Source organism: Aythya marila (assembly GCF_965140915.1).
Source record: "Aythya marila genome assembly, chromosome: 6".
Classification (NCBI taxonomy): Eukaryota; Metazoa; Chordata; class Aves; order Anseriformes; family Anatidae; genus Aythya; species Aythya marila.
In genome coordinates this window covers 16,784,157-16,812,075 of record NC_139047.1, presented here as the reverse complement: position 1 = coordinate 16,812,075, position 27,919 = coordinate 16,784,157, and the positions used below count along the sequence as shown (strand labels likewise).

General features: G+C 53.1%; 2 protein-coding genes across 4 annotated transcripts in view; both read left to right on the top strand.

The window, feature by feature from the left end:
* The first annotated feature begins 823 nt into the window (after nucleotides 1–823).
* On the top strand, nucleotides 824–27,870 carry HOXD4 (homeobox D4). Of its 3 annotated transcripts, none has more exons than XM_082763502.1 (3): nucleotides 824–1,716; nucleotides 24,276–24,359; nucleotides 27,809–27,870. In XM_082763502.1, exons 1-3 carry the CDS (start codon nucleotides 1,503–1,505, stop codon nucleotides 27,847–27,849), a joined length of 339 nt encoding a protein of 112 aa, XP_082619628.1. In that variant the 5' UTR covers nucleotides 824–1,502; the 3' UTR covers nucleotides 27,850–27,870. The 3 variants fall into 3 exon arrangements, with proteins under 3 accessions (XP_082619628.1, XP_082619627.1, XP_082619626.1); XM_082763501.1 differs by lacking the exons at nucleotides 24,276–24,359; nucleotides 27,809–27,870 and adding exons at nucleotides 9,009–9,035; nucleotides 13,741–14,344 and having other exon boundaries at nucleotides 828–1,716; XM_082763500.1 differs by lacking the exons at nucleotides 824–1,716; nucleotides 24,276–24,359; nucleotides 27,809–27,870 and adding exons at nucleotides 11,697–13,338; nucleotides 13,741–14,344.
* A 1-nt stretch (nucleotide 27,871) lies between these two features.
* Nucleotides 27,872–27,919, top strand: part of HOXD3 (homeobox D3) — a 3,410-nt gene continuing 3,362 nt past the window's right edge. Inside the window, exon 1 of the mRNA XM_082763499.1 lies at nucleotides 27,872–27,919. This exon is cut by the window's right edge and continues 441 nt beyond it. Within this exon, the coding sequence (XP_082619625.1) occupies nucleotides 27,916–27,919 (4 nt within the window). The 5' untranslated portion in view covers nucleotides 27,872–27,915.

Here is a 27,919-nt window from a genome sequence, read left to right as displayed (position 1 = left end):
GTGGTAACGGGGACTGTCCCTATCTTTTTTGTTTTGTTTTGTTTTGTTTTGCCAAAAAAAAGAGATTTTTATGTACTTATAAAGGTATTTCCCGCCCGTAGCCTGGCAGACGAATCTCTCCCTCGTTTTTACGCGGAGCCCTGCTGAGAAAAAGAGAATCGAGGCAGGAGCTGGCCCTGGCGGCCGGCAAACCCTCCGTGAAAAAAGGGCCGTCGAGCTGCGGAGCCAGCAGCGGGCTTTGGGGAGGGAAACGCCGCAGACGTGTGGGTCGCGGCGGAGAGGGGCCGCCTGTGAGAGCCGCAGCGCGGTGACCCGGAGCCCTGGGTGTGGGCAGGATTTGTCCCTTCCCACGCGGGGCAGCTCTGCGCGGCCGTGAGTGCTACAGAGGCCCCGGGGAAAACACCCGGTGCCTCGGCCAAGGGATGCGCGGCACGGGTGTGATTTTCACGGGCGTCTAATTCACTGAAACAGCATGTTTAAAAGACCCCAAGTCGTTAGGAGGATTTATTTTGTCTAGCTTTATTTTCCAGGCAGGTACGACAAACACGGAGGGCACCAACGGATGGCTCTTGCTGTTCTCTGAAACAAAAACGAGCGAGAAACAAGCACAATTTTCGTTCACTGAGCCGAGCACTCCCTGTGGGCATGGGACAATGTTTTAGCCTTTTCGGAGTGTTTTCTGCGAATTACATTTTGCCTTCTCGGTGGCTCCCCCTGGTCCGAGCGGCCCCGCGGAGGTTTTGAGGCGGAAGCAGCCCCGCACGAGGAGGCTGCGGGGAGTCCCCGCTCCGTGACAGCGCCCGGCGCAACCTGGGGGACCCCCAAACCCCGCGGTGGGGACACGGCATCAGCTCGGCTCAGGCTAGCTTTAGGTCGGCGGCGACTTCGGCTTCAGTAGTGGGCGCTAAAGGAAACACGTTTTCTTTTGGGGCCCGGCTCCGCGGGGGGGGCGGAAGGCGGGCTACGGCCCCCTTTCGTTGGGGCAAGAAGCGGGTCCACCGGAGGGGCAGTTAAGAGCCCCCCTCTTATCCCCTACCCCCGTGGGGCTCCAGGGGCTGGCGGCTGCTGCGCGGAGGGCGAGCCTTGTCCCCGCTGCTCCGCGGAGCTCCGCGCCTCTGCCCGCGCCCGCGGGGCCCCGCCGCCCCTCCGGGGGCGCGCAGGCCGCGGGCAGGCGGGACCGAGGAGGGGAAAAAAAAAAAAAAAAAAGAAGTGCAGCGCGCAGGCGAAAGAAACATGGCGCTGGGAAGCAGTATGTGCAAAATCCGCAAGGAATTGCAGTAAATTCCTTTTTGTTTGAAGAAAATTTACAACTTGGTAATAGACCTTTTTATGACCTATTTGGGCTCGTCATTGGCTGCGGCTGGTCATGTGCAGGCAGCGAGCGCTTTCATGGCCTTTTCCTGATTTCCCTGGCGAATTTCCCCCTGCATTCTGCCTTCAGAGAGCCTCAGCCCCTCTTTTCCTAACCTTTGTCTACGCTGAGGTGTACGGCAGTCGCCGTGATGTCTGTGCACCGCTCCCCGCATCCCACGGCCGGCCCCGCCGCCGCTGCCCCGACACCTCCCCGGCCCCGCGACGCCTCCTCGGCGGAGCCCCGCTTCATCCGCCGCTCCGTGCCCCCGCCGCTGCCTCCGCCACTCGGATTGCTACGCGGGCGCAAAATGGATTACAGCGACCCTCCCGGGCTCCTCTGCAGGCGGGCAGAGCCGCGAAGCGGTAAGCACTCGGCTCCCCACGGGCTGGCCGCCGCCGCCGCTCCGCGCCCGCGCACGGCCCCGCACGGCAGGGGAAGCGGGGCACGGCGCCGAGCCCTGCCCCCGGCCCTGCGCCGTCACCTGTCCCTCGGAGCCCTTATTACTGCCGCTATTCTCATTAGCGGGGTGGCAACTAGAGCCGTTACCGCTACTGCTATCCCAAACAGTCCCGGCCGGGCCGTGCGCGGTGGGGCGCGGAGCGAGCCGCGGCCCCGCGCAGGGCAGCGCAGGGCTGGCTGCAGGGCGCATCCTCCAGCGGGAGGCCCCTCGGCTCTGGCTGTGCTTCCCCTGCTGGGTTGGAGCCCTGCGCCCTATTTGCGCGCCGGGGCTGCCCTTTGAGGAAAGGCGCTGGCGTAAGCTGGCAGCGGAACAGGTGCTTCCTGCCGCCCCGCCGGCAGCACGGCGCTGCTGCCCCCGGCCGCCGCTTCCCCACCGCCAGCCCCGGGCGGCTGCAGCGGGGCGAGTGCGAGAAACCGCGGGGCTTGTGCCGGGGTGCGCACGGGAGATGGGATTTGTCCGCCTTGTCTGCAGACGCGTGCGGGTCCCGCACCGCCTTGCCTATCCGTGTGTGTGCACCCGCTGCCTGCGTGTGTCTGTACGTGGGTACACCTCTGTGGAACACACCCTGAATTATATTATTTTGAAAGTGCCTCTATAAATTCTTTATCTTTATATATATATATACATTATATTGTATATCTCCGCTTTTAAAATGTTAGTCCGCCGTAGAAAATCCGCTGCCTTGTATTCAGCGCTCACAGCGTTGGTCGATGACAGAAACGCACCATGCCATTGCACTGGAGGAATTTACCAAATCGCCATTTACCTCAAAGGCAGCCACTTATTTAACGGTAAAGCAAAATTAAATTATGCCTTGATTAAACCATACCCAAGGAGTGTGGAAAGGCGTGGAGCCTGTCCCTCATACATATTTTGAAGCCACGGGGGAAATTCTTCCTTTAATCCACCCCCGAGCACCTATTCTGCTTGCAAAAGCAGAGCCAGAGCCAGGCTAAGCGATGGGGTGCCTTTCCCTCCTGCTCTCGCAGTCTGCGCTAGCTGACCGCCCCGCGCTGCTGCAGGATTTGGGGATTATTTGGGAGGAATCGTTTGCAACACAGCACCAGTCTTCGAGAGTAACTTGGAAAGTATGTATTGCATTAGGTATCAGCCTCTGAATACCTCCTAGGTGACACAGTAATTATAGCTGCTTGATAATAAATCTCTCCAAAAATTTCGAAAAATCCTGTCCTTCAGCGCTTTTCAAATTATTCGTAGCCTGCGGGAAAACAAGAAAACAAAAGCAGGGTGTTCTAACGAATTCTGGTGTGCGTGTGTGTCCACATGTTGACACATACGGATACACACACGCATTTATGATCCCACTAGTTTATGTGGGTGTTTGGCTTCTTTTTTCCCCTCCTAAACGTCTTCCTTCCTTCTGTCCTTCTCTCTCTCTCTCTCTTTTTTTTTTTTCCTTTTTTTTTCCTTTCATTCCTTTCATTAACATTAAAACACACATACGTATGTGTATGCTCTTAAATATGCCTATGTGTGTTTATTCCTAACAACGCCTTTATGCACATATCTATGTATATACGACATATATGGAGATCACATTGTTATTTATATTTGTATAAATACATATAGAGAGCCTGTATGTCTGTATATGTGCATGTGCGCTGAAAATTGTGGAATACAGTTTTCGCATTCAGATTTCTCACACCTGCTTCATTTTTTTTTCACCGTGGTTAACAGAATTTATTACTCATCTTTTTTTTTTTTTTTTTTTTTTAAAGGAAACAGACGATTCCTAACCTATACTTTACTGACGTAGGGGCTGTAATAGAACAACAACAAAAAATAACAACCAGGAAATTGCAGCTCGCGCTCCCTGGCAATACTCAGGTATTGCTGGCGCCGACTGCCATTTCGGAAGTAGTCAGGCTGGGGTCCCGCTTAGCCGCGGAAAGTTGCCTGGAGGAGAAGGGTAGCCTCGGCTCCCCGAGTCTGGCAGGGGGGTGCTGCAAGGGGGGAAGCAATGCGACCTGTGGACCCGAAAAACCCAGTAAGACTAAGAAAAGAAAATACACATTGGTTTTGTGCTCTTAAGAACCGCTAATCCCACCGATTCGTTTATGTCCCAATAATGTTTCTCTTTTCCCAAACAAATATATTTCTCACGGGGTGTTTTATGAGCGCTGGGGGCAGAAAAAAAAATCGGAACAAAGACAGTATTTCACCCTTCGGTTGGCAGGCAGCTGTTAAAGGTATTTACGGCTCTACTGCAGTGCGGCACTCAATGCTGCTGTAGTGCGAGGGGAAAAAACAGGAAGTGAAAGGGAAAGATGAGGCACAATAAACCTTGCAGCGAGGCTTTGGGGCTGGGCTGGGCGCGGAGGAAGGGTCCCTGCCAGAGACAAGAGGCAATAAAACCGCATTCAGTGCCGCGGGGGCTGCTCACACCCCGGAACCTCCGCGGATGCGCCTGGGGGAGGGGACGGCCGGGGAGGGGGGCACGGTGGGATCTCCCCCACCCGTGCCCCTCCGGCCTCCCCTCGAGGAGCACCCTGCGAGGCCGTGGGGGCCGTGGGGACGGCCGGCCCCGTCCCAGCCGCCCCGCCGAGCGCCTCCAGGTGCGCCCCGAGGGGGCGGCCCCGACGCGCGGCGCCTCCGCGGTCCCTCGCGGAGCCCGGCGCGGGCACAGTGGGACGGGGTCGGCCGGAGGCTCTCGGGCCGCTCAGGGCTGCGCCAAGCTCCGCGGAAGCCTCCGCTGTCGAGGCCCGGCCGTGGGGTGGGCTCTCGTGGGACGCGTTAGGGACGCCGCGGCCCCGACGGCGCGGTCCAGGGTCACCTGCCCGCGGTGCCCGCCCTCGGGGCCACCGGGCCTCGGCGCGGTGCTGCCGCCGGGGGCGCGGCAGGGCCCGGCGCCGCCACCAGCCATTTTGTCTCCCACGGCCTCTTCCAGGAGAAGGCGCTGTAGGACAAGCCTGGCCGCCTTCCCTGCCCGGGAGAGGGGCCCTCCGCCCCGCCGCCCCCCGCTGCCCGCCCCGGCCCCCGGCCCGCAGCCCCGGCCCACGCCCACGGGAGAGGCCCACCGGAGGGCCGGGAGCACCGCCGCTCTTTGGGGGTCCTCCCCCTGGAAGTCGCCCCTCTACCTCCAGCGACGAGGCCTCCGGCCCGTCCCGGGCCCTGCGCGCATCCTTGCGGCCCCAACGCGCCCCCCGAGACGGGCAGCGACCCTGGGGCTTACGGCGAGCGCCCCGCCGCCCTCACGGCCCCCAGAGCGCCGCCGATGTCGGGCTGCCACCGCATCCCCGCCCGCCCCTTCGGCCTTTTCGATGTGTCCCCCGAGCCGGGACGGCGGGTCCCCCTTCTGCCCCTCACCTGCAGCCCCCGGGGCTCGCCTTCCCCCGCCGTCGCCCGGACGTGACCCCGGCGGCCCCCAGGCCGTGCCTGCCCGAGCCCGCCGCTCCCACGGCCCCCGGGCTCCCCTCCCTGCCCCTCGCTCCTCGCCCTCTTCCCCCGCGGCCCCGGGGAGCCGCCGCCGCTGCCCCCGTTTGATGTCGGGGCGCGGCCGCCGCCGCCCTGCCCACTCCCGGGGCTCCGCTGCCGCCGGCTCTGCCCGCGGGGTGCTGAGGGCAAGGGGCCTTTGCATCCCCACATCCTGCTCGGCGAGAGCAGGGGCGTTGGGGTGACTGCAGGAAGGTCGGGGGTGCGATAAAAGCAGGCAGCGCTAATGGCGTCGGACGCTCTCAGGGCGCTCGGTCGGGCTTCAAAGGGAGAGCTGGAGCCTGTCATTTGGTCCTGGGGGTAGGATGCTGGTCCTGGAGGCTATCAGGTAGCATCAGGAGCGACGGCGCTTTACCCATGCGATTCAATTTCCCCAACCCTTTTATCGCAACAATTACCAGAGGTAAACCAATTATTATTGGGTTACTTCAGTCCACAGCTTATCCACCTCCAGATCATCAGCCCCGAAAATGAGAGCTGTCATAAAAGCCTAGAGAATGAACTGGCCAGAGCTTCAAAGTCAACTTTCACATCTGCATGTTAGAATAGGAAACCAAGGCTGGCGTTATTCAGTTGCAGAAGCATTCATGTCGCCCCTAAGATCACAGGGAGCCCCATATCTCTCCCATCAGCCCCTCTCCATCCCACAGCCCTTTCCCAGCCCCAGCCCCACATCTCCAGGACACTTTGGCCCCCGGCCATGCTCGGCCCAGGCCGCCGCTGCCTCCCCGTTTCCCAGGCCCCGATGTCTCGGAGCCGGTGGCCAAACCTCGTCCTTTTCCTCCATCCCCTGCGTGTCGGGGATACAGCCCCCACATTAGCGACTCAGGATGCAGCCCCCCGGGGGGCAGAACAGCTCCCAACCACTTGCCACCATCCAGAGCTCTTGGGCGAAGCTCCCCGGCATCCCCCGGCCCCATCGGCCCTGGCCCGGGCAGCAGCGGGCAGAGCAGGGCAGAGCCGTGCAGGTGGGGTGGGGGATGCCGGGTGGTGAAGCACGGACACAGAGCAAGGGGGGCAGCGGCAGGCAGAGCATCCCCGAGCCCTAACAAGGCAGCAGGGAGCCTCGGGACGCCTCCTGGTCTCTGGCAACAGGAAAATTGATCAGCTGTGACCCCCAACAACATAAGGAGTGGAACGGGAGCTAAAGCTGCCCCTTTTTGGGAAATGCACGGAGATATGACCGGAGGTCTCCCCCGGCGGTGGGAAACGGCCGAGAGAATGCAGACCAGGAGGGATGAGACTCCCGAGTCAGGCAGCACCCAGACGGGGCCAACCGAGGCCAGGAGGGGCCAAGTAGGGGCCATCCGGGGCCACCGCCCCGCAGGGAGCTGGGGCTGACGGGCTATGGGGCGCTGAGCCCCGCGGGCGGGGAGCGGGCGCCGCTGGCCGCAGCAGTCCGCGGGCGGTCACCGACGGGGCGGACAGGGCTCCCCGCCCTCTGGGAAGGGACAAGCCCCTCCTCGGAGGCACCAGCAGCTCCTGGCCACTGCGACTTCCTCGTCGCAGCCGTGATAGATGGGGAGCTGATGCCCGGGGTTCTTTATGCAAGGGGTGGCTGTGTGACTGCCAGGGACATTTGACTTCCTGTGCTCAGGCTCCTTGAAATTCTCATTTGCTAACTCACACCCTGCTCCCTTCACACCAGAGCTGTTTTATTGTTTTATAACCCTCCTTAAACTTCCAGTCCTCAAAGATCTCATTGTGGCAGGCTTCACACTTTCTCCCTTCCCAAAGCCCAGTGCCCTCGCTGCTTGCAGCAGTTTGGTCGCTTGCAAACGTCCGGCGGGCGCCTGGCGAGCCCGCAGCCCCTGGCACCGCTCCCTCGAGCAAAGCGCAGGAGGTGAATGAGTCAAAACCGTTTTCCAGGGTCTCCTGAACAAAATGTCGTACAGGTCCGGGGAAGGCAGAGGAACCCACCGCACCCCGACCTAACACCGCGCTTTGTCCCGCCGGTGTGTCTCCCTGTCCCCTCAGAGATGCGAAGGGATGCAGGGAAGGGCTTGAAGTGGTACCCACGGCGAAATGCGACTGCTCCTCTCTGAAGAGCAATTTGGGAGCGCTCAGTCCCCTCTTGGCAGCTTTCCCTGCAAGATGCTCGTTAAAAAGGCCGGCATAACGCCACGGAGCTGACCTTCCGCCCATCCCCGCTACCCTGAGCCAGTCCCGCTTTCCAGAGCAGATTCAGCGGACCTTTATTTAGCGAATAAAAGTTTAAAGCTGAAGGTTATTTATGGTTCCGCGGAGATAGGTCCTGAGTGGCTATTTAGAAGCACGTGATTCCAATAAACTTTGTTTTATGGCTTGAGAGTTGACAAGCCAAAATATAATTCCCACCATAAATTAGTTTAAGAGCATACAAGTGCAGATGCTTTCGTTCCTGGAAGCAGTAATCGGGGAAGTGTTAGCAGGGAGCCGTCTGCGGGAATGCGGCCGTGCAGGCACCCCCGCTCCCCGGTCCCCCCAGCCCCGGGGAGAGCGCGCAGTAAGTCCTCTACAGCCTTCCTTCGGCCCGAGTCGCTCCGGTGTCTTTGTGCCTCTGGGAACAGGGCGAGCGAGCGAGGTCCAAACACTGCTTCGCCCGGAAAACCTTGCCCGAGCCTTGCGCTGGGCAAACAGACAGGTAGAGCTCGAGGGGACGGGGCTGTGCTGGCATTAGCTGGCTGCGCCCTGGCTGAGGTTTCCGAGTGTGGTGAAGCATCTTATTCGAAACTAACCTGGAAAAAAAAAAATACAAAAACAAAACAAAACAAAAAGAGAGAGAAAAGAAAGGGAATGGAACAGTAGGGTAATGTTCAGAGCCGAATGGCCGATATTGTTCCACTGCTCTCGCCGTGCTATCCAGAGTGCACAAAACTAAAAATATATTAAAAACCAAAAACAGTCTTGGGAAGCTCTATCTAGTGAGCTGTTGATACCTAAGCTATTGCTCTGTGTGTAATACAACTCTCCAAGGTATGGTAGAAAGGCAATAGAAGAAGTGAAAAATCGCTTAGAGGATAAAAAAAAAATCACAAAACAATATTGGCGTTTTACTGTTAAATATGCAATGCTTTTCAGGAACATTAGACTGAATATGTGTTGTTTTCCTTAATGTGAGCTTTGAATGTATTTCTTAAAAGATGTGAAGGAAAGTTCAAGTCAAATTTGTCCTCCTATAATGCAAACAAAGACGCATGTCTCGAGTTTACCGTTTGGATAATTGTGTGATCTTAAAGGGCTACTCTTATCTCAGAGTAGTACGAGATTTATTCCTATAAAACTGTCGTTCTTTTTGTTCTTAGCTTGCATAAAATGCTGTATTGCATATTGTGACATTTTCTGGGTGATGTTTTGGCGTAGGTGATCTGAATATTTCATTTGTAAGTGACTGAATTGCCACAGAACAAAAAAAAAAGGCCTTTGTTATTCTTTTTTTTTTTTTTTTTTTTTTTTCCTTCAATGAAAGAGGGAGGTCTGACTTTTCATCCCTTTGGAAATTATGTGGTATAAAATCTAGACTATGAATATTAAAAGTGAAAGATCACACCCCAGGCACAGGGAAAGCATGTGTTCATAAAAACTGTCTGAATGCAATGTGGTCCTCATTCGGAAGGGGCTTCCACCCCATCACTCCGCTGCTCGCAGGATTTACCACCAGCTCCTCTCTGCCTTCATCTATCAAATGTGTTCTGTAACTGTTCTGGAGCAATATCACCCGTATGTGGAATACAACAGTAACAAACATTTTTATTGCAACAGGTTCGGCAACATGGAAGGACACCCACGGTAAGTAGCCTCTTATTTCTTGCAGAATTGGAGTTGGTTGGAAATGCTGTTTCTTCCCCTCGGACCGGAACAATTAAACGCGAGGTATCCCCGCTGAACGTTGCCGCAAGCAATCGAACAGAGAGGGCTGCGTCAGCATGGGAAGGCTTTGGGGAAGGCTTTGGGGAAGGCTTTGGGAAGGCTTTTGGGGAGTCGCCGTGCGCTACGGCGTCCAGGGCAGCCCCGGATGGGGACAGGGCGTGGAGACAGGGGCTGATGGCGCTGCCTCGGGGCCGCACAGGTGTCACCCCTTGGCCACCAGCAGTGCCGCCGTCCCCGCGGTGGCACCGCACAGCGCCTCCCCGGCGGATCCCCAGGCAGAGCCGGGCCCCGGAGCCCAACGCCCCCTCTGCCCCCCACCCCCCCACCCCGTTTCTTCTTGGTTCCTTCGGCCTCGGTTGCAGCGCGGCCGGGAGGCACCGGCCGGCGGTGGCGGTGGCCGTCCGGGCGCGGGGTGGCGATGCCGGAGGGCAGGGCAAGAGGGGAGAGGAGCAGAGCGGAGCGGGGCGAGCTCTCCCTTCCTCGCCTGCTGCGGCTCCGCGGGCGGGCAGCGTGCTGCAGGGAAGGCAGAGAGGTCTGGCTGCTTGAGGGGCTCGGGCTTTGGGCTGAGGCTGCCCTCGGAGAGGAAAAGCAAGGCTGCGGTGTCTGGGGATTCAGTACGTGCACGTCGCCCTCCCCGCTCCTGCAAACCGCGCTCTGACTGGGAGCGTGCACAGGAGCGGAGCCGCGTTTGGTCGCGTTTCTCCTCGTTTCCTCTCCCTGCTCGCGATAAATTATCTCTTGCACTACTTCGGCCCGGGTGTCTCGTTCTCGTTTTGCCTTGCGTTGTGATATTGGGTTTGGAGCCATTTAATTACGAAATAAACAATAGCCTCGAGCGCTGCATTTTTAATTTTGTTCCGTAGGTAACTTTCCTCCTCCCATAGCTAGCCCTGCGCTACGTAGATGCCCTTGGCGTTTTATTCCCGGGCCGGCCCTAAATGTATGGATTACTTGTTTTCTGCCAACCTACATTTAGCATACTGATTATGAACAGGCATACAAAAAGCCTGATAGATCAAAAGCATTTTGTATGGGCAGTTGAACAGGAGGTGAATATATAACGCTTTTGTTCATCAATAACTCTTTGGCTTTGACCTGTCTGAGCAAGTCGTGCAATAAGGTGAAACGCAGGTCACAGCGTCTAACAAATATGAAAATGTGTGGTATTAGGCAGAGCAGGGACTTGCTGCCTCCCCACCCCAGCGCTGCCCCCCGGGCATCTCTCGGAGGGCTTCTCCGCTCCGGGGGGGCTGCCCCGAAAACGAGCTGGCTTTGGGGGGGCGGATGCTGCCCGGCCCGCTCGGCAGGGCGGGGGATGCCCCCCCTCCCCCCGGGGGAGGCACCCCCTCCCCTCAGGGAAAGGAGGGGAAACCGGGAAGAGCCGCTAAAATAGCTGGGAGGAGATTGAAACGATCGGGGGGGGCGAGGGGGGAGGAATTAGGGACACGAGGTCGTTTCGAGTTGCACTTGCCGTGGAGATGATCCCACGGCAGTCGTAAGAAAGCAGAAGTTTAAAAATAGCATCTCCCAGATCGGGCAGCTGGGAGCTGCAGCCAGGCAAACAAACCGGTGCAGATCACTGGGACAAACGCAACACCCCCAGATGTGCCCTCCGCAGCGGCTGGATGTATCACACCCGCACCATTATTTGTCCTTATGTTGCCCGTTTGAAATAGTCGAAGGAGAAGAGGTTGACCGCAGGACAGCAGCGAGGAGCTGGGTCAGACACAATTCATGAACTTTTGTACTCCTGTGTGCTGCTGTCGACAAAGTAAAAATAATGAAACTTGGTGATATGTTTGTAAATGATTTCGGCTGACCTCTCGCCCTGCCCTTCACCATAAACGCTACGGCGGGGAGAACCTGGGAGGGTGCGAGGCTGCGGCTCACACGCAGCCGCGGGATAATAGCTAGACCGGCATAATGGGACGAAGGTAAATTTGGAAATTCTCTGCTTCCCGAGAACAGCTCCCTCCAGCCTCTAATCTCGTCTTTTTCACCAATCGCTGTTTCTGTTGTCGTCTGTTTTACTTCTGTTTCGATTTTTTTTTAATCCTTTTTTTTTTTTTTTTTTTTTTTGGGGGGGGGGAGAAGTTCTAATTAGGGAGAATCTGTTCAGATTCGTATTAGACTAAATAGATAAACACTTTCTGTGTGATTTTAACTCTTATTATTCTAAATAGCGCAATTTGACTGGTAGCGTCCGTTTTCTGCAGGAAGGTTGTAAACGGCAAGCATTTAAAGTGCTCAGCAGGTCCTTCTGAGAATTTGTTAGTCGAAATTCGTCGCTATAAATTGGTGCAGAGTCGTAATGATCTATTTCATCAATAATAACAAGCGTGAATCTTTCCTGAAATCCCACCTTCCTGCAAATCCGTATTTCAGATCTCAATCCCAACAGAATAGTTTGCATTCCTCAGAAGACAGTAAGGAATAAGAGAATGGCAATGACCTGCTATATGGTAGATGAAAACAGAATGTTATTACGTTGTCTATATATACCCTGTAGAACCGAATTTGTGTGATATTCATATAGTCACAGATTCGATTCTAGGGGAATATATGGTCGATGCAAAAACTTCACCTTTCTGCAAATGGTTAGAAGTTTAGATACTGACGGAATCAAAAGACGTGTGCGTGTTGAACACGGAGAAATTCTAAAACTTTTGCTGCCTCTCTCCTATTTACCAGATTCAGAACGTCTCTTAAAATTTCACTTGTCGTTCAATCGTAACTCTCCCTGGCAGACTGTGAAGTTAAACAGTTAATCTCACAAGAAGTAAAAAAAAATCTGAAAAAAAAAATCTACCAATCAGTGGATGAATCTTTAAAAATATACTGATATATTAGCTAGACGTGCTAGACGTTAGCGAGTTAGCAAAATTTTCCTGTCAAGTGTCCAGATCTCACCAAAATATTTACGACAGCAGCAAAAGCAGCACTCGACTCACTGAATGTATTTCCTTGTGCTCCAGGAATGATACTGATGAATGAAGACTGAATTTATCTCGTTAAACCTGTGATATTTTTAACCTAATTAAATGCCATCTCCAGTTCAATTGACTGAACTTTGGTGGCTAAAAGTGGACAGTTTCTTGTTATCTGTACGATTTCATATGCACATACGCCCAGATTTTTGTCTAAGCGTGTGCGAGCCTGTGTGCGTGCACACGTATGCACACGTATATATCGAGGCTTGCACAGTGAATGAGAAGTTACTGATTGCCTAATTTTATTCAGCAGAACTAAATTCTGGTAACTTTTGGATGACCTCTGCAAGACAAAGACAGGACAGATCTATTGTACATCATATTACCCTCTTCTTTGATGCCTTTTCTTTTTCTTGCCTTCTTATCAGTTTCCTCCCTTTTAATCGCCCTGCAGCTCCTCGCTCTGCATTTCTTTCGATATTTTATTTTAAGGCACGTAACAAACCCTGTTGGAAATTCTGGCTGGTAAATCAGACGAGAGGGCAGCGGAGGTTAGGAAAGTCAGCCCAGACAAAAGGCTGCCTGTACCTGGGGGTCAGGGAGGCGGCGGCCGCTTGATGAATATTCCTAAAACTCCGGTATCTGATTTGGAGGGTGAAACCTGCCGGAGAGGGGTCACTTGCTTACACGTATATTATTTAGTTAAATTCGTGGAAATTATGAGCTGCACACTAATCCGGTGATCAGCTCCCTGCCTCCCCATTGGCCGGGCCGGTCACATGCACGCCTAACTTTATTCAGTTGACAGCAAGTAGGAGGGCTCTATGGAAGGAGAAAAAAAGACAACACGAGAAAAATTAGTATTTTCTACCTTCAGAAATTAATGGCCATGAGTTCGTATATGGTGAACTCTAAGTATGTGGATCCCAAATTTCCTCCTTGCGAGGAATATTTGCAGAACAGCTACCTAGCCGAGCAGGGGGCCGAGTATTACAGTGCCTCTCAGGGCTCCGATTTCCAGCATCAGGGGCTCTACCCACGGTCAAACTACAGCGAGCAGCCCTTTAGCTGTAGCAATGCCCAAGGCTCCGCCGTGCAGCCACGGGGTCATGGACAGGAGCAATCCGGCCCACCGAGCCACTTCCCCGGTCAAGCAGAGCATTGTCCACCGCCTCCAATGTCCAACTCACGAGCCTGCGGCCAGCAGCCAGCCCTCAAAGCCCCAAACGGGTCAGCAGTTAAGCAGCCAGCAGTAGTTTATCCCTGGATGAAGAAAGTCCATGTTAACTCGGGTAAGGATCCTCTTCTTACTTTGCTCTTCTCCCCCGCTCCCGATTGTCTTCAGAGATGCTTTGCTCGAGTCCTTGCGAGACTCGTGGACGAGGGTTTGAAGCCGAGGTAGCCAATTACACTCGTCATAAATTTTTATTGCCGAGGAAATAGGCCGGTGGCCGTGTGGGGCTTTGCCGAGCAGGAGAAAACTCGGCAGCAGGAGCCGGGCAGAGGCTCGCAGCCCACCTAGCTTGGGGCCGTGGCGCCCGCGCTGCGCACGGGGGAGAGCAGCACGTCCATTGTGAGCTCCTGGGCTGGAGCCAGCCCGGCCACATGCTCGCAGCTCGTGAGGTTTTGTTTTGTAAAAGTCGAACCGGAAAGTCAAGATTAGCTTTGTAAAGTTCTCCGTATTTTTTTCCCAGTGAACCCCAATTACAGCGGAGGGGAACCTAAGCGCTCCCGAACAGCTTACACCAGACAGCAAGTCCTAGAACTGGAAAAAGAATTTCATTTTAACAGGTACCTGACCAGGCGCCGCCGTATCGAGATAGCCCACACTTTGTGTCTCTCTGAGCGCCAGATCAAGATCTGGTTTCAGAACAGAAGAATGAAGTGGAAAAAAGACCACAAACTGCCCAACACTAAGGGCAGGTCTTCTTCCTCTGGTTCAAACCCACATTTACAGACTGTTCCCAAGGACCATCAGACTGACTTGACAACTTTATAGAAGAGGTGAAATTTTCCATTTCATCCTTCGATTCTGACCAGTACTGTACATAACTGACACTATCCAAGCAGAACCTGCATGTAGCAGCTAAGGACTCGAGAAACTGTCATCTTTCTTTAAGGTACTGTTGTACAAAGGAGACAAAGTGACGCTACTTTGGACTATATTTTATTTGCCTCTGCTAGCACAACCTTAAAAAAAAATAAGGAAAAAAAAAGCATCATGCAGGCAGTGGGAATTGGGAAAATATTAAACGAGACCTTCTGTCCATAAAAAGTAATAAATCATTGAAAATGAAACTGTCCTGTGTTTCAGTTTTGAATTTGAAAGTGAAGGCTTGATGCTTTATTCTGGGATTTTTGCTTTTAATTGTCTTTTAATCCCATGCAATTTCGGGATGATGCATTTGGGCAAGTTGAGGACAGGAAATTTATAGCATAGTCTTTCATTTGAGCATAAAGACTAGTATTTGTGAACTTTTTGTGCTGCTTTACCTTTCTTGGTGTAATGAAAATACTTGCTCATTTCCATAACGTCTCAGAAGATGTGCATAGGAGTTAAGTGAAAACGGGTTATTTTATGCTCTGCTAGTGTTAGCGTATTTATTTATTTGTTACGTAGAAGGGTGACGATAAAAAGAAAAGAAAAAGAGTCAAACCAAAAATGGGAAAGGGGAGATGAAATGCAGGATTTCTCCTTCCCAGTCTCATGAACACATGTATAATGTTTACTTGTCTTGAACGTACACAACTTTCTTTTCCCATTTTTCGAATTTCCTTCTTTGTGACTAGGAAAGCGTCCCTGCTCCTTACCGTGTCCCCTCCAGGGCTAACAGGCTTGAAATCCGTTTCCAAAGCCTGCTCTGCTCAGCGCTGTCCTTTAAACTAGCGGTACCTCATTTAAAAACGAAAAATAAACTAAAAAGAAAACCCCGGAGTGAAAAATCAATTCGATTGCTGGGATTGTCCGAGCCATTCGAAGCTCAAAGCTAAACGTGTTCTTTCTGTCCGATTTTAAATTTATTTGCTGCCCAACAGAGGGACAGGCTGTGTGGGTTGTGTCTTTGCTTGGGGGGGGGGTATTTTGGTCTTTTTTTTTTTTTTTTTTTTTTGGTTGTTTGGTTTTTCAGTTGGTTGGTTTGGTTCGGGGCCTTTTTTTTTTTTTTTTTTTTTTTCCAAGAATACTGATTGTTTTTAAGCAAACTACGACACATGACTGAAATGATTGGAAACCTCAGCAAGTTAAACCGTGGGTAAGAGAGAAGGTTTGCATGGGAGCAGAGCTGGTCTGATACCCCAGTATTTGTCTACAGCTGCTGCTTGCATCGTGCCAAAGTTGTAGTGCATTGAGCCTGTATTGTAACTACCAAACCCAGCCAAACCAGCTCCCTCAGCCACCTACACCACCGCTCCGGCGATTTTAAAGCTCAGCCCTTATCTCCTCTTCCCTCAGGGCAGCCTGGGAGAGGGACCATATCATCGACATTTTAACTAGATGATTCCATTATTAAAGGGAAAAGGGAAAAGAAGGAAACCTAGGGCAAACGCTGAAGCTGCACTTCTGTAAAGGGAGCTCGAAACAGCAGCGTGTGAGTTAAGTGCCCATCTCTGGGCTGAGTGCTTCCCACTGAGGACTCGCTGCTTTCTGTGCTCACTCGGGATATCACTGGCAAAAATGGGCTTGAATGAATTCGAAAATAAAGGGCGATCTTTTCAAAATGAGGGTATTCGGCAGGATTAACTATGACCAGCGGTTAATTTCTGCCCTTTTCTCATCCCTAGAAGTCCGCGAAGTGTCTTGTAAGACTTGGTCTTTTGTTTTAGAGCCTGGAGAAAACTCTTTGTTCTTTCTTAGGGTTAGCCCAGTTCTCAGACTTGCACATGGCAATACTTGAATATCTCCACGTCGTGATATTAAAGATGGATATTCCTGCATTATTCGCATCATTGTTTCTATGACAAAAAGCACAGAGTTCATACATAGTAAAGACGTCTTTTTTCTGACGCCTTCACGTTGAGAAGCTGAAAAGGTATTTTACTGAAGTTCGGCTAAATTGCAGGAACAGGTTCACCCAGAGGACAAATTTTCTATTCGATTAGTTGTATTTCAGCCGGGAAGAGTGACCTCTAAACCCTTAACCTTTTGGACCCAAACTGCTCTTCTCTTTCTCTGCCATGGAGAGCAGTGAGCAGTGGCGCTTGAGGAGGGAATTCCTTAGACGAGTTTTCAAGTTTTGTTACACCCAGTCCCTGCGGTAGGAGCCTTTCGTCTCCAGAGTTGGCCAAAGACCTCCCTTTACTCTTGGTGTGCATATAGGGAAAGAAAAAAATAAAGGGAGGGGGAACGGGTGTGTGTGTGTGTGAAAACCCTTTCTGGCTGATCTTCGTGAAATTACCCCCCTCTCGGACCCCCACTGCTTACTTAGAGTCTGTGATGAGTTGGCTCGGAGCAGGGCAAACACGTTACTCGGGAGAGAGATGCCAAGTTTGGCCTCTGTGGTACGACTCTGAAAAATAATGTCCTCGGATAAGCAAACCCTGGCTTTGTGCTTCTTATCGACCGAGATCGCTCCCCAAGTTAAAGGGCCCAATTCTGCTCCCAGCTTTCCTTCCCCCGCCCACTGAAGTCAAACAGGGATGTAGCTGCGGGCAGAATTTGTCTCATTGTCTTTTGAAATGTTAATATCTCCAGGACGAGTGTTGGGTTCAGCAGGCACAGCTCTTACAACCCTCTTTGCAAGTCCCCTTTGAGCAAGGCTGGGGCACTGTAAGTTTACATAGTTGTAATTGCGTTGTAAGCCCCGAGAATATATGAACTAGAGGCAGAAAGGACCAAAATAAATAAATAGTTTCCAGCTGCCCATGCTCTGAAGGGTCAGGAATGTGGGCAATAGCGACCAGGAGCACACACTGGACGTTATCTCCCGTGGAAAACGAATCTGAGATTTCATTTCCATTGTCTTTTAGCCCTCCCCCAGAGTTATTTTGTGCAGGAAGGGGGGCTGTTTGTTTTTGTTTTTCATGGATGAAACGTTGTGTATTGAAGTCTTTGTTAAACGATCGCATTGTCCAGCAACACTCATCTCTGTTAAAGTGTGATGCTTTTTATAGACTTTACCAATGTTTTGCTGCCATCGATTAAAGCGTTATTTATACTATTTATCGCCTGTAGTTTTGATGTAAGCCCTCCTTATACGTTTGAAATAATAAAAGGTGTAGAGAAATAGCTTCTGTTTTGTACCTTGAACAAACAGTCCTTACGAGGCGGGTCTCTTCTGTGGAAATGCTTGGCCCTCCCATCATTACAATGTTAAAAGATGGGTGACTCTGCATAGCATCCTTCCAAATGTCCCTTTGAACAGGTTTGCTGATTGCCCCAGCCATAATGGTGTGACTCTAGGCCAAGCTGGAGTCTATATTTACATTTAGGCTGCAGTTAAAAGTGCCTGTCATCCATTTGCTACTGCTTTGCATTTAACAAGCCCTCCTAGAATGACTCCCGGATTTATTCATGTGTGGTAGGAAGCAAGGAGCCACACCTGAAGTCACCTCGATCCCCACACAGATGTGTGCCTTTTAGGTGAGTCCGGGAAGGAGCCAATTAAGAAAGAAAAGGCAAGTTGAAATTACATGGCAGCGAGCACCTTTCTCTGAGCAGCAAGTTTCACTTTTTCAGCTGATGCAATAGAAAGATCACACGAAAACACAAACTTGGAGAGTCGAAACTTTCCCATGCACCTAAGGCAAACATCATTTTTTCCAGCCCTGCGTAAGCACCTCAGACAACAATACGTCCCTCTGACTAGCAGAAGTCGATGGCACTATTTTTGTCAGAAGTATTTGTCAGGGGGACTTGTCCTCTCTTGGAGCGTGGTCAAGGCACGAGTCCAAAAATACAGTATCTTGTTCAGATGCTGAAAGGAGCGTAGTGCACAAAACAAGGCAAGTGCCCTCAATGCCTGGAGAGCGGGGGGGCGAGGGGGGTCTGTGTATTCACAAGCACACTCTCACTAAGTTTAAATGCTGAGACACATTTTGTGATTATACTTTCTCTGTGTGCTGTTTAATGGCTCCTCCTGTTACTACCGATACATCAATACAGTTCTGTATATTATATCACCACTAGTCGTTAAGGTAAGAATGAAGAGGAAAGGCAGAGTCAATAGCAAACACCCCTCACTGTACAGTACAGTAAATAGGGACCTCTCAATGCAGAGCCACACAGCCTCCAACGGCCATGTTTGTTAGCCCTTTCCCCTGATTTTTTTTTTTTTTTTTTTTTTTTTTCAAGCCTAGAGACCAAAATAATCTTGCTAGGAACAGTCATAACAGGCAGAATTTCAAAGTGCAAGGAAGATGATAAGAATAGATTTCTACAAGTCCTGACCACGTGATTTGCGAAATAATTAATTCAGCACGTCCCTTAAGAAACACGGAGTCGTCATTAATCTGCCAAGCAAAGGACTCTATCAGACTTGAAAACTGAAGAGATCCCAAGAATATAATATACAAAGGGTGCAGTCCTTCTCTCTGCACACCTAGCTCTTTGCTAGCTGCCGAAAAAGAGACGCACGGTATGTAACCATTTTTTTTTTTTTTTTGTACTTTTATTCCTTCTTATTTAAGCCTTAATGAACTTAGCTGTCAAACGCGTGACAAATAGGGCACGCTGCTTCCTGATTTCCAGCTCGGCAGCGGCCGGGAGCCGGACCGGGCGCAAGTGGTGACCTTTGGTTCCCAGGGAGCGGGGGGAAGCGGAGCGCGGAGCGCCGCGGAGCGCCGAGAGGAGGCTGCCGCGGCCCCGGGCGGCGCCGGCGCTGGCCGCTGCCGCCTGCGCGGGGAGGCGCGGAGAGGCGCGGAGCGCCCCGAGGAACAGCGCGAGTGCCAGGGCATCTGCCGCCCGCTCCGAGCCGCGGGGAAAGGGCCCGGACTTCTTCTCAGCAGGGCTTGTAAATCTGGCCCCGCGTCCTGACAGCAGGGCTACCGCGGAGGCTGCGCACCCGCGGAGCCAGCCCCGGGGGCGCCGTGCCCCGCGCTCCGCCGCCGCCCCCAGGCCGGCCCCGCTCCGCTCCCGCGCCCCGCTCCGGCCGGCCCCGGCCCCGGCCCCGGTCGGCCCCCGGCTCCCGGAGCACGGCTGCGGCCGCCTGCCGGGTCCCAATCGATAGCCCGCGCGGAGAATCGGAGGGCACGGTGTTATGGAAAGGCGCTCTCCACAAACTCTGTGAAATATGGACCACGAGCCTGAGGTTTCTCTATTAAATCCCAGAGTCAGCTGGAAATACTTTCTGCAAACAGGATATTCTTTATTATCCCTTGCTGGAGTAATTTCTAAAAAACCCTAGATCGTAGCTTTTTATTACTTCCGTTTCGGTGGCAGGACAGAGACAAAGTTTCCTATGTTATGAATTATACATTCAAACAATAACACATTAATTCAATTATTCAAAGATGACAAATGTTTATGTGCTTTGGTAGTGACTAAGGAACAGATTTGCTACTTCACCAGAACTCCTACGTTTTTATCAATGAAGTTTTATATTATCCTGCTGGTCCGGGAAAGAAACCAAACTCCACCAAGGCGCGCAGTAAAATGGACCCGACCATAAATCGAAGCCCTTTCATAAGAGCGTTTATTCCTGCATATAGCCCGGGCTATTTTATCAGTTTGACAATTGCCGGAGTTGTTGTTATAAATCATCATAAGTAATTCCTGAAAGGGTGCGAGGCTGCTGGGGGGCGGGCGGAGACTGTAAATCTTTCTGTTTTATTGCTCTATGAACATATGCTCCGATTGAAGAAGTCTTAGATCCTTTACTGGAGACAAATTCACGCAAAGCTGGAGTCCCACCAGCGCCGAGGATTAACATTTCCTTAATACTTTCTCAGTCCCCTCTGCGATGTCTTAATTCTGGTGGCGAGGGCGCTCCTTTCTTCCTGCCGGCCTCCATTTTTACCTTAAATTTCACCTTTTTTAGCCTCCGAACAGCCACCTCGCGGCCGCGGGACTTTTTCCAGGGCTCTCCGAGCTGCCCCCCGAGGAGGCATTTTCTTCCCCAGCCTCCTCTTGCTCTGGACTCGACCGGAGCCCAACTTTCCCCTCTTTGTGGTGTGTGGGAAGAGAAAGACCTCGTCGTCATCCCATATGCCCGAAGCCCGGCAGAAGAGCCTTCGGCCGTGTGTGTACACACGCGAGCGTGCACAAGGCATGGGGTGTGCGGGGCTCTGCGTGTGTACACACAGGCGCGGGGTCTCTGCGAAAGTACACAGACGCCGAAATATATGGCTGACGGAAAAGGATATAAAGAACCATTGCCTCTTACTTGAGGCGAGATTTAAGTGCATCATTTCGAAGAAATATAGGATTATAAATCCGAAGCCGTACACAATAATTTACATTGAACTTACGCTTCCATCACCGGACTCCAATCTTTTTATAACTGGTTTGCAAAGTCAGGAAAAGCAATGTAATTTAGATAAATGTTACAATGCACTTACGGTTAGTATTGTAAGGTAATACGTTACTGTCACATCCCCGTGCTTTGGATGGTAATGAAATCATAGCAGATGTTAGATTAGGTGTGGTGTATTTATAGCTACTGATATGTTAGAAAATCAAACAGAGAAGCTAATATATATATATTTTGCCGAAATGGAATTGTTGGGGAGCTTTGTGGGCACACATGACGGATATACACCGGGGTTGATCTGTGTTTCTACACACACACGGAGAGGGAAGGCAGGCTCAGGGCAGACACACACACGCACAAATGTCATGAGTTCTTTTTTTTTTTTTTTTTTTTTTTTTCTTCCCCGACGCTTCTTTAGCCTCCAGACAGGGGTAGTCCCAGCAGCCCAGCATATTTCCCGGAACGGAGAAAGAGAAACCCAAAAACCCGCGCTCGCCGGTCGGCCCGGGCGCCTTGCCGCCGGAGCAGCGCTGCTGCCGAGCTGCCCGGGGCTCAGGCGGTGGGGTGCAGCCGGTTCCCAATTCCTCCTCTCGCTCCACTCCCTGGCCGTACCCGGCGGAGTTCACCTCTTCCCCGGCGCTCGGGCGGGCGCGGAGCGGCCCCGCCAGCTCCGCGGGGCGCGTAAGTGCGGGAGCCGGCCGGCGCGGTGCGGTGCGGGGCGGTGCGGAGCGGAGCGGCCGGGGAGCGGGGCGCGGGGCGCGGGGGTGTCGCCGCCCCCGGTCCCGTCTGGGCAGCCCCGCTGCGAGGGGGCGAGGGGAGCGGGCCAGCCTCAGCACCGGCGAGCTGCTCCCGCGATCACGTGGGCGAATGTGGCTGGATTTTAGGGCAGTGCCTATATTTCTGGTCAGAAAGGGGGTTCTCCTGCTCTTCCCCCAAATTCATCCATGGCCGCACGATTTAAAAACAAAACAAAACGAGAGCCGGCCAGTTTCCGCCTTTGATTCCAGGAGGCTGATGGCTAAAGGGTTGTGTGTTGATTTTTTTTTTTTCCTAAACCCCAACAAATTCCGATTTCCACTCGCTCTCTTTTATTGGTAGTTGAGCCTGTGCCTGTTTTCGTTCTATCGGGAATTATGGTGTGTGGAAATGTCTGTAAAACCGCAAGATCAGGTTTAGGACAGTATTGTCTGCAGACAAAGGGTGAAGGATATATTCTAAGAGCTGCAAGCACAGATCCTGAAAAGTGAGGAGCCCAGGTTTATGATAAATTGACACACAGGTAAGCAACTGCATGACAAAATGGGACCTTTAACCACAGGGGCTGCATTATCGCCTTTACTCAGGGACTGTCTGGAATTTGTTTGTAATCTCTGCCCACGACGGCTGCAAATGCATGAAGTAATCTCCACCTCCTTGTGCGTTTTAAGCTGTATCTCCTTTTTATTATGCCGTTTGAATAAAAAGCGAACTCCTTCCCAAAGGCTAGGAGAAAAGGTTTATCTCTCTCCTATCCCCATTTTCCGTAGTTTCAGGAAGGGAATTACAAATAACCAAAAAAAAAAAAAAAGAGGGGGAGACAACTTTGCTGGACGCTCCCATCGCCAAAGTAAGATTGAGCATCCCATTCATTCGTTGCCGTGGGTAGCCGGGCAGGGGGTAGCCGTGTGGATTTGCACAGTGCGATTTGAAATAGGCTCATAGGTAATAGAGCCCCTACGTTTGGTGTCTTGAATACCGAGCTCCTTATCGTGCCTTCTCCCCTCTCCGTGCTCCTCGGGGCCGCTGCTCTCCTCCCCCGGTGTGGTGGTGCCGCCGTTGCCACTGCTCTCACGCCTCCGAGCCGCACGGGCTGGGGAGGCTCGGTGTGATATTTGTCTCCCGAGAAGTTCGTGGCCGTGCGCTGGGGCGGTGTGATCAATGCGGTGCCAGAAGGGTGCCCGAGGCTGACCTGGGGCGGCCGCGGGGCTGCAGCCGCTGCAAAGGGCCCCGCAGCCTCCTCGCGTGCACCCGCGGCTCAGCTCCCTCCTGGGCTGCTCTCGGCTCCCAGGAGCGGTCGTCTCTACCCCGGGGCCTTCCCGAAGCCCGGCCGAGCTCTCGGGCCGTGTGTTTTGGGGGAAACCCCTGGAAAAGCTCGCTTTGTGCCGGCGAGCAGCGGCGGGGGTCAGGCTGCGCCAGGTCCCACCCGCCCCGAGCCACCCGGGCGAGTCCTCCTCGGGGGCAGCCGCAGCAGGGCGATGGGGCGAGGGGACAAAGTTGGGGGGGGTCTTTCTCCTCTCTCTCTCTCTCTTTTTTTTTTTTTTTTTTTTTTTTTTTTTTTTTTTTCTCTGTTGCGTCTTGCTTTGCTCGATCAGAAGTTAAAGGCAGTGAACATTTTTCTTAGCTGTATGCCTCCAAGCTGCTGGCCTGCCAAGTTAGTCAGCTGAATCCAATTACTGCAAGCAGCATTTCATTTGGCTCGATGGAAGCACTCACTTATAACTTCACCTAAAATTTCAATAATACCTTTATTGGGCCCACGCCTGAATAATTCTAAAGATTTCCCTGGTTTGAGCTCTGGCAACTTCTTCTCCGCAGTCGGCTCGGTCGGAGCAGAGCTCAAGCCCGGCGAGCCCGAGACTCCCCTCTTCGCAGCGCAAACTTTGCAGGTTCTCCTTCTGGCCGTGGAAATCTATGTATTTGTCCAACCTGTCGCCAAGTAAAGCATGTCCAGAGCAAGGAGGCTATTGCTTGTGAGGCTGCTTCGAAAAGGGAAGAGAAGTCGATAATTAATTAGACGCAAGACGAAAACTTACCACATTTAGCAACAGCGGGTAACAATGACTTGGTGTGCAGTGTTACACTCTCTCCGCTCAGGGGCTAAGGTGCAACCCAACTTACGCTTTCTTTTCTTCCTGCACGCCGTAAAGTGCTATTTCTAATGATCTCTGTTAAAAAAAAATAAAGCACTTAAAGTTGACGTACGCCCACGTGCATATATTATATAAGACGTTACCGGGACAGGCCCGGGCCAGGAACCTGAGCGAGCACCGTGTGTAATCATGAAGCTCCACTTCCCTAACTCCAGTTTGCCAGCATAAATTAAGGTGATTTGGAAGGGGAATGCCGCATCCTACTGGGTTTGGGTAGGGAGAGAGAAGACTTGGTGGAAAGTTGTAATGTCTGTTGTGTTGTGAGCTATTGGAGGCGCTTCCGTTGGTTGTTCATTAAGTGGTGAGTTATTGCTATACAAGCCAAAGGTCATTTCAAAGGCTTATGGCTGCTAGATATCGTCTTTATAATGACCTGGGCTTCTTTGTGGGGGATTTTCTGGCACTCTTAAGTTCTTAAAGTCCTGACTCGACACATTACACGATCAGATGCAAAATGCGCGTTTCGAGCCACAAACGTTTGCGGCGTATTTTCAGAGTCGGGGTCTCTTCGCTTCTCTTTCTCTCAGTCTCAGCCGGTGGATGGGGAGCCGGGGGGGGGGGTGGAGAAGGACCCGCGCCAGCCCCGCAGGAGCGGAGCCCTCCACCGAGCGGGGGCTGCCCGCGGCTCCTGGGCGCTGGGGCCCCGGCTCGGACCCCGCCGGCTCCCCTCGGCCTCGCTGCGGTGGAGGCGGCGGCTCTCCGGGGGTATTTTGCTCGTTTCTTCGCTCCCCGCCTCTCCCAAAGCGTTATTAATAAATGAAGAGAAGCGTCTGCCCTTTGTCTGCTAAAAGATCTGACGTGGACTTAGAGACACGGTGAGGGGCTGCGGACAAGAAGTGCATTTATTAACAAAGTCCTAAGGAAGAAAGTCCAAAACAAACCAGCTTCCTCTGAGAGTTCTCAATTTTGTTGCAGGTCCGTGCCCAAGGATTATCCCAAGGAACCTGAAGATCCTACACACACTGTTAAAGTCAAAATTCAAGAAAAAACATAAGTGTGGTGAGTTCTCTAAATTTCCTTTTCCGTCCGTCTCCCGCTGTCCCCGGCCCGACTGCCCCTCCGGAGGGAGCAGAGCCGCCGGGGAGCGGGGCCGGGGCTGCAGGCTCCCGGGGCTGTCGCTGCATGGAGGCCGAGGAGCAGCAGTGCCTGGGAAGCCCCGCCGGGACATGCAGCTCTCTGCCGGACCCGGCTGGGGAGCAGCCACAGCCTGGGCCCAGCCTTGGGAAGAAGGGGGGCACCCCGGGGGGCTCCGGACCTGCTTTAAAGCCCCGCCAGAGCCGGAGCCGGAGCCGACCCTCCCCTGCCCTCGCTCCCCCGGCCCCCCGAAAGGCAGGGAGCCCCCGCTCGGCTCGGCCGGGTCCCCGGCAGCCGGTGGGCGCCCGTCCCGGCAGCCGCCCGGTTCTCTGCCCGCGGGCCGGTCGCGGCCGCCGGCGGCCCCAGCGCTCCCCTTATATACGGGGCTCCCTCCGGGCCGCCGGCCGGGAAATGTGCCGAGTGGGGAATTCTTTTGCCGGGCTCCCTCCTACGCGCAGGCTGCTTTGCACTTCTGAAAGTGCTGGGGCTTGGGAAGTGTTTTCCTTTTCATTCCTGGCCGGAGCGTTTACTGCCACAGCACTCGCGGTCATAAATTTTGCTACAAACCGCAATGACAGGTGCATTGATATGCGCCCTGAGAGCTCCGGCTGCCTTAATAACCGCTCCACAGGCCGCTCTCGCCGCCTTTTATTTATTCGGTATCATATGAGATATTGATCCTCGGCAGAATTAAGTGTAGTGGAAGTTTTAGGAGAGAACTGCTTAATATGGAAGTGCCGGGGCGCAGCTGGCCGCGGGCCCTGCGCGGGTCTCCGCGGGTGCGGAGCGCGGGGCTCGGGCTGCGGGTGCTGAGCCCCCGCGGCGGGGGCACCTCAAAGGCGCTGAGACCAGCGGCGGGACAAAGAGCCCCATTATCATGTGTAACGCCGAGCGGTTCAGCTGAGGTTAACCTTTCTGGAGAGGAGGAAGGGAAATTCGAAACACAGACATGGATACTTTGCGGTTTCCTAACCTCAGTGCCTGCGAGCCCACCTCCCACGGATCGGCCTCGCCATTTGGATGTCACCTTTTTTTCCTGGAGGCTGTTTCTGGCCAAACCACCAAGTGTCGAGCCCCTGCTTTGGTGTTCCCTACAAAAACATCACCCTGGGCCTTGCACTCGTGGAAAATCAAAACCTAGAAAGGTCTCTCTCTTCCTCTTTCTCTCCCTCTCTCTCTTTTTAAGATCTAAAGATGAGCCACCAAACAGTTGAGCATTGTCCATGTGATTTATGGCCCATAGCCTCCTTTTTAGGTTCAAGCAGAGTTCACAAGCAGTTGGTATTTCAGAAAAGAAATAAGGCTTTTAACAGTTTAACAGCAATATTCTTTCTTAAGATTCTGCGTATTCTTTTGGGAACTATATTTTACGAGGCACATAAAAGCATACGCTCAAGGCAGTGTTGTGCTAACAAAAGTCCTCAGTCCAGACTGCTCCCGAAAATGTAGATGATAGAAGTGGAAAATAGGCGAAGAATTATTTTGCAGAAAAATACTTTCAAGGCTCGTCCAGATTATAGTAGTTTATTAAAACTCATCTGAATCCCCACTCTTCGTTCCCTTAGACATCCTTTTACTAAAACTTTCCAGGAGACTAGAACAGCTCCTTTCCCATTCTTATCTGCTTCCCAGATAATCCCACGCTTTTGTTCAGGGAAGAAAAGGACGGCGGCCGTTTGTGACCGGGGATAAACTGTCGAGAGCGGCTGAGGGCTGCAGCTCTCACCGTACAGACGTGTATGGCGGTGAATTTTAGGGAATTTTTAGGTACTTAACTATACCATTTGCTATGGGAGAAAGAATAGTGCTATTGTAATGTTGCCTAATACGGGCTGGAGAATGGTAATTTTCAGACACTGTTCAAAAATTTTGAGCTACTTTTCTCTGGCATGTTAATAGGTTTGAAGAAAGGTACGGTGAGGTTCAGATATACAGTCAGCTGAAGTATGTGCTAATCTTTAAAATTACTGAAAATGTGAGAGGCAAACACAACCCGAAAAGAAAAATACCACATAAAATTGAGAACAGGGAATACTAAAAAGCTGTAACCAGATCGCGGGCGAGTTTCTGTCCCGCAGCAAGAGAGGAGAAGTCCCGGGTGTGACCAGGGGAAAGGCAGCGCCCTGCCCCAAAACTGGGACCTCCGGGGACCTCTCATCCTCGGGCATTTCCAGGCTGGGCGGCTTGATCGGGGGGCGGGGAGGGGAGCGCCATGAGTTTGCAGGCCAGTAAAAGAAGAGATCATAGAATCAGCGTTTATAATGAAAACCATCCCTTAAAAACCATCACCAGTGTCTCAGGTTCTTTCTGATGGGGACAAATGAAAGGGATGAGAAACGTCGGGTGAGTGATTTTAATTCATCACGGAATTAAAATAGGGGAGCTGACCTGCGACATCCTTTATAGTGCAAAGCAAAGTTAGTGAATGGTGTCGGTTATACTTTAACTCCGGAGGAATCCGGGGCAAGAAGGAGGCCGGGTGTACAAAGGCGATGGGTTTTTTCTGCCTTCGCCCGGCCGCAGCCCGGCTCAATCCATCATGTCAGCCGTGCGCGGCCGTGCGCACGCGTGCTGGCGGGCGGCTGTGGGGGATGCCCGCGGGATCTCTGCCCAAATGGCTCCGGGGGGGCTCTGGGGACAGCACCCACCCGTGGCCGGGCCCCTGACGTGGTTGCGGAGCGGGGAGTCCTCGGGCAGCGGAGCGGGGCTAGCCCCACGGTGCTCTCTGGGAGCTTTTGCCAGATTCCCGAGGAAACGGCCCAAAGACCAAGCAAAACATAACAAGCAAACAAAACAACAAGAACCCCAGGTCCCCAAAGACCCCGAGAAAGCTGTCTCTAGGAAGCCCCAACAATGCGCTCCTGCTCCTCCGCAGTGCTGTCCTTCTTGGGTAGCTTCTGCCCTGGGGTCCCCTGGGCCTTTCAGAGCGTGCCCTGGTGACTCTGCCCCTTCCCTGGTGCTCCCTGCTTCCCCCTGGTGACTCTGGTCCTTCTCTGGTGTCTTCTGCTCCTTCTCTGGTGTTCCCTGTTCCTTCCTTGATGTCCCTGCTCCTTCTCTGGTGTTCTCTGTTCCTTCCATGATGTTCCCTGCGCCTTCCATGACGTCTCCTGCTCCTTCCTGGATGTTTCCTGTTCTTCCATGGTGTCCCCTGCTCCTTCCCCGGTGTCTCCTGCTCCTTCCATGGTGTCCCCTGCTCAGTGTCCCCTGATCCTATCCTGGTGTCACCTGTCCCCATGCCTGCTGTCCCCGCTCCCCCTGTCCCACCGAGGCCGGGGACTCGGGGATGCGGGATGTGCCGGGGCCAGGCCGACCTCTCCCAGGCAGACGCCCACCACTGAAGGTCTCTTTTGTGTCTCCGCTGTCCCCCTCCCCAGGTGGCTCCCGCGGCGGCGAGTGGCCCAGGCCGACGACGTGAGGCGCGGGGAGGCAGTCAATGATATTTGAGCAGGGGCCGCGGGCCTTGGCGATCGCAGAGCGCAAGATGC

Bases quoted from the DNA above. Each gene is read 5' to 3' on its own strand.
- HOXD4 (XM_082763500.1), top strand. From the start codon at position 12,930: ATGGCCATGAGTTCGTATATGGTGAACTCTAAGTATGTGGATCCCAAA. The intron at 13,339-13,740 runs GTAAGGATCCTC...TTTTTTTCCCAG, and splicing joins GAAAGTCCATGTTAACTCGG to TGAACCCCAATTACAGCGGA.